At 39.5% G+C, this 6,000-nt stretch overlaps 1 protein-coding gene across 5 annotated transcripts in view; it reads left to right on the forward strand.

Annotated features, from left to right (window-relative positions):
* The window catches only part of LOC144608108 (guanine nucleotide-binding protein G(I)/G(S)/G(T) subunit beta-1), a 59,796-nt gene extending 54,354 nt beyond the window's left edge, over window positions 1-5,442 (forward strand). For 4 of the 5 annotated variants that reach the window (XM_078425442.1, XM_078425441.1, XM_078425443.1 and 1 more), the window contains exons 9-11: window positions 641-857; window positions 1,198-1,308; window positions 3,972-5,442. In XM_078425442.1, coding sequence (XP_078281568.1) covers window positions 641-857; window positions 1,198-1,304 — 324 coding nt within the window. In that variant the 3' untranslated portion in view covers window positions 1,305-1,308; window positions 3,972-5,442. Of the gene's footprint in view, window positions 1-640; window positions 858-1,197; window positions 1,313-3,971 lie in introns of all 5 variants that reach the window. The other variant, XM_078425446.1, reaches the window with a different exon arrangement.
* The last annotated feature ends 558 nt before the right edge of the window (window positions 5,443-6,000 follow it).

Genomic DNA, 6,000 nt, shown 5'->3' on the forward strand with positions numbered 1-6,000 from the left:
CTTGGAAGTTTTTTCTTGTGCTGCTTTGCCATCAACTTTTACAATTGTGTGGAGATTACCAAAAGATTCATGCTCTTTCAGGTTGCTTGAATATAGCTTTCAGATTTAATTGCACATTGTGCCTGAAAAGCAGAATAAATTTTCCCCTCAATCTTCATCTCAACATTCAAAATTTGCTCCAACTTCAGTCACTTTCCTTGAGAAGTTTCTTAATTCACCAGTTTGTTGGCCAGTCGTCGGCTAAATCCCCAAATTTGCTCCTTTTAAGTAGTTTAATTTTTCTAAGGCAGCGGTAAGGTCCTTCTAAATAGCATCAATGGAGCAGTTGGAGAGGATAGGAGTCCAAAAATCCAAGAGAATCAGATAGATACTGATGGAAAACCGGGTAGCTTTTCAATGTCTGGCCATTTGCCAGTTTAATGTCAGTCTTTTGAATGTTAAACCGCTGGATATATACGAACCTATGAAGCAGAAGATTTATTATTGTCAGTATCATTCAGATATCAGACTGCTTTGAGAAGGTCGCTATAAATTTACATTTCATTCATGACTACAGTTCAGAAAGACTTTATTGACTTAAAAAATGTAGGATAAGCTTGTAAGTGGTGTGATATAAATGCAAGTCTCTTCCTAATTCCAGTTCTTCCCCAATGGAAATGCATTTGCGACTGGCTCGGATGATGCCACCTGCAGGCTGTTTGACCTGCGTGCTGATCAGGAGTTGATGGTGTATTCGCATGACAACATCATTTGTGGCATTACATCTGTGGCATTCTCTAAGAGTGGTCGTCTCCTGCTCGCTGGCTATGATGACTTCAATTGCAATGTCTGGGATACCCTGAAAGCTGATCGTGCTGGTATTTGTTTCATACGAATTTCGTCATTATATCCTTCCATTATGAAAATATTCTCTTTGCTAGTAGTTCTAAATGTAATACTCTTCTATTCCCTGGAGAGATTCTTTACATTGTTTCTGCAAATAGTATTGAAATGTTAGCAATGAGTATTTGACATGATAGCACCACATGGTTTTATTAAATATCAAAGATAAATTTAAACTTCATAATACTTTATTCATATTAGCCTTGATCATTTGATAACTGACGAGAATAATTTTCAGAATTCCATTTACTGTTGGTTCCCTCTCAATCATCATGCACAAGCTGTAGTGTTACAACTTTTGGCCTTGTGTTTCAGGAGTTCTGGCGGGCCATGATAACCGTGTGAGCTGCCTGGGTGTGACTGATGATGGCATGGCAGTGGCAACAGGATCGTGGGATAGTTTTCTGAAGATCTGGAACTAAACCTGTAGGTTTGTTGGCCTGTTGTACTTTTAACTAGCATTTTTGTCATTGTTTTTCAGACTTGTTTCTTTTGCTGTGCTTGCTTTAGTGAAAATCTAGTATAAAAGCAAATCATTGCTTTCAATCGAGCTTGTGACTTTAATGCACGAAAATGAAACGAGTGTCTTTGCGTCTCACATTGAAAATTTGGTTTTATCCTGCACTGGGTTAAGAGTTATGTTGAATGTAAGCCTAGTCCACACACTGTTTAAATAATTTATATGTTGGCGGCATTTCTTTTACAAGTAATTGGTCGCTCATCAGTTGGTCATCTATGGAGTTCTAGGGAAAGTATCCCCATTTGTCGGTGACATCTTTTATGTTAGCCTCCATTTCTTGGAATTCTATTTTGTAACAATCTTAAAAAATGTACTGGATGTCCTTGGTTATTTTGTGATAATAGTTTTGCAAGAAGAAAAACCTGTTGAGCCAGGTGGCACAAATAGAAACATAGAAAATAGGTGCAGGAGTAGGCCATTTGGCCCTACGAGCCATTCAATATGGTCATGGCTGATCATCCAAAATCAGTACCCCGTTACTGCTTTCTCCCCCATATCCCATGAAAACATTCAGTGAATTGGCCTCCACTGCCATCTGTGGCAGAAAATTCCACAGATTCACAACTCTCTGGGTGAAAAAGTTTTTTCTCATCTCAGTCCTAAATGGCCTACCCCTTATTCTTACACTGACCCCTGGTTCTGGACTCCCCAACTTTTTCCCACATCTACCCTGTCCAATCTCTTAAGAATTTTATATGTTTTTTATATGTATGTTTTAAATGTGGAATAATAAACAATCTTCCAGTATTACTACAGGTCTCTGAAAATCTGTGTTTTGAAGGGTGACTCTTTGGGAATGTGGAGAGAAAGGAACAAATTACATGAAAGGTTTCCTGCAGTTTCAGGGATAAATGCCTGACATTTCAAATGTTTAATTCAGTGTTAGGCTGGGCCAGATTGAGTGGCTAGGTATACTCCAAATCCGATGCTCATAAAGCAAGCTGATCAAGTTGCTGAAAATATACATTTACAACATGAGAGATGAACTGGGTGGGTACTTGTTTTATTGGCACTTAGCTTGGGGTAAGGGATATTTGCATGCAAGTGAGCTTAATTGCAGTGTTGGCAAGATAAAAAATCTCTCTTTTTCAAGGGTGGAAGCTGCCAGGTTGAATAAATAGAATGCCATGTAGAAAAGTTTATTTTTAAAAGTGCACATTTCTAATACAATTTAAATCAGTGTAAATGGAAAGTGAGCATTTTCCACTTGACAACCAGATCCTGAGTTGGTGTACAACTTTTAATGTCAAGATTGATACGTCCTCCATTCTAGCTTTATCAACCCTCTTGTTCAACTGGATATTTTGGGAATCACCAGCTGCCATTGTTTTAGTAAAAGAAAGACCATGTCCCACAATGTCTCTGCAAACTAGATCTGTACAAAGATGTTTTCAAATGTAACTTTTTCAGTTGCTTGCGAGTTTTTTTAGCAATATTGATAAATTAACTTAGAACTTCTGATATGAAGCATTATCAACATTCATCCAGTGCAAGCCACAAGCAAGATTCCTTCAGGTGAAGAACTTGCCCTGTTATATGGTGCATTAGTAGAAAATTAGGTGGCATTTCTATATAGTTCCAATACATGAACCTACTGGCTTCATATGGGAGTCTCAGTGATGTAATCATTTAATAAAGCATCATAGATAACAATACCAAGTGTCATGGCGTGGAAAGTTAAGTTGTATGTATGTTTCCAATTTCACCATAAGCAGCTGCGGCTTGCCTGCAGTCCGTCTGTCTTTTGTGTTTTTTGTTGTTTTTGTATGAATTGTAGTTTTAATATGGTGTAGTGTTTGTATGTTATGTGGGGGGGGGAGAGGGGAGGGGGTGGGAGGGAACGGGAACTGTAAAAAATTCTCTCTCCCGAACGGAGACACGACCTTCGTTTCTGTGTCGTGTCTCCGTTCCCGTTGCGGCCTACCACCGGCCATGCACCTAGGACCACCTGGGGCTCTGGTTCGCAGAGCCCACGGCCCGGACTCACCACCTGCGGCGCTGGCTGCCTGCGGATGCTGCGGGAGCGGCTGCGACTCGTCTCCGGAGGCTCCGGCGCGGGCCGCGTGGACGTCAGAAGCCCACAGGCCCCTGGGTGGGGGCCGACATCGGGAGCTCCTGCAGCGGCAGAGGCAGCGTGTTCGCCCGCCCCGAATCACGGGGCTTGAGTCGGCCCGCCGCGGACCTTTCACTGTCCGGCGCGGCCTGGAATAGGCTGTGGACCTTTCACCGTCCGGCGCGGCGCTCCAATGTCGGGAGCCCCGACGTGGCAAGTTCAACAGCCTGACCTCGGGAGAAGACGGCAGGGAAGAGAAAAGACATTTTGGCCTTCCATCACAGTGAGAAGGGACTGGAGGAGACTCACTGTGATGGATGTTTCTTTTGTTTGGTGTTAGTGTATGCTTGTATGTGTTATTGCATTTTTATTGATTATTCTTATTGGTCTTAGTGTTTCAACTGCGGGTAATGTTTCATTTCACTACACATTTATGTGTATGTGACAAATAAACGACTATTGACTATTGATATTGAGGTACAGTACCGGAGTCATTATGAATTGTTTTCTTTCTAGATTGCAGACGAACTCCGAGGTGACTGGAAGATCATTCCACATTCAATTACGTTGCATATCCGATCCACTGATACTGACTTGGACACCCCCAACTTCAAAGGGCAAAATGTACTTTTAACCTTTGCTATGATGAAGAGCACAAAGTTAGACAACTTTAAATGGAAGATTCTGTGGTATAAAAATGAGATTGCGCATTCATTTTGGGACCATTATTTTGTTTTGTCTTGAAAACACTATTATCCTGCAAAATACAACTTTAAAAGAAAACTTGGTAATCATGAATAAATCGCTAATTTTCTCAGTAGTTTAAAGTTTTAGAACCATGCGGGTTTGCTGCCAGTTAAAGGTTTAAAAACTATGTTTTAACACGCATCTCAATTTTTAAGTTGTTTTTAGCTAAGGAATTTAAGTATGAAATTTTCTGGAAAACAAGGGAGTCCTTGAGCAGCATCATTCTGGTTTGTCAGTGACTGTAAATTGGTATCAAGCTCTTTTTTGGTCATGTCCTGTGTCATGGACCTTTCGTTGCACAAATATTGCGAATGAAATATGTTGAAACTAAACTAACTAAGACACACAGTCATAGTAATGAATGCTTGTTTTTAAAATGTAATTTTTTTTCACCCCTCTACACTTTAGTGGGTAACATAGAAAAATGAAAACTCCCCAATAAATTTTAAGCTGACTGGTTTCTTGGTAAAGTTGCTCAGGGCCCATTCAGCCTGTGCTTACTGGAGATTCCTGCTTTTAGCAGCTGCAGATGTCCTGTGCTTGGATTTGGTCAATGTGTGTATCAAATGATGTAAGTTCAATGTTGAAAATAATCTTGAAATTTCTAAGTTAAATTTTTTTGGGAGTTTTTTTGTTTTTCCTTTTACCATGGGTTTACTCTTATAGAAGCATGCTGTAGAATTGCAAACAGTGGAATTAAGTCAATAGATATTCTTTTACGACACCTGTTAAATTGTAACCATTGTAATCATGGCTACTCTGCATAATGAAGAATAAAAGGCTATGCACTTTTTTCGAGTAGCGCCGTCACAACAAACTTGACCCGTTTAAACGATCTTTACAAATGATTCTCAAACAAACCATCCTGTTTATCCAATAAAAATCAAAATTTGTAGAAAGCTTAATGTTAGAATCATTTTGTAAGGGACAGGTTTCTGGCTTTCTGAGTAATTGACGGGCAGAGGTTTCTGCAGCCATACTTTACTGTAAACAGAAGTGCTCTTTACTAGCATTTAGTAGCTTTTCCATTCTATCCCTGCAAAATTGTACAGATGTGCTGTAATTGTGCGTAGGCCTGAATAGGCAACTCTCCATTAATTCTGTAGGTCTTTCCTCATACTTTCCTTTTGCCTTTTGTATTTAATTTTAAAGTCGGTGTACTACAAGAAAGCTGGATGCAAGATAGATACTATATTAAAATGTACTGTTATTTAAGATGTAATAAAGCAGTTTGACACGAGTGATGTCTTGGCTGGTTCCTTTAATGTATTTCCTTAGAATTGTCTTATTAATTAGAAATTTCCAAAAACTAAATTTTAAGAAATTTATAATAACTAATGCCCATTCCTACCCTGCTTCCAGTTATGAGATGGAGCATCTGCAATGCTTCATGCATAGTTTCAGTACTGCATGGGAGGGCATGATGTATCTGACCACTCAGTAGAGTAATTGACTGAACAACTGAAACGAACTAGATACTTAGCAATCGCAGCATAAACACTAACTCCCGAAGATTTGTTCCCAGTGTGGTCTTCATTCACCTTTGCAAAGCTTTCTCACTAGTGCACAATATCATGTACACTGTACCTTGTATGTTGCATGCTATGAATGTAATGTATGATTTCTAGCCACAAAAATTGGATTAATAAAACAAATCGGATACTAACCTCGTTACCAGTGTCAGACATTCTGCTGTCATTTTTCTCAACTGCTTGTTTATGCTGTAATTTTATTTTCTCTGCTCTTGGAGCAGCTGCTCCCAGTTGATGTATGGCACTCTAGCCTTGGTAATTTCTCT

The sequence above is a fragment of the Rhinoraja longicauda genome, chromosome 30 (genome assembly GCF_053455715.1).
Source record: "Rhinoraja longicauda isolate Sanriku21f chromosome 30, sRhiLon1.1, whole genome shotgun sequence".
NCBI classification, from domain to species: Eukaryota; Metazoa; Chordata; class Chondrichthyes; order Rajiformes; family Arhynchobatidae; genus Rhinoraja; species Rhinoraja longicauda.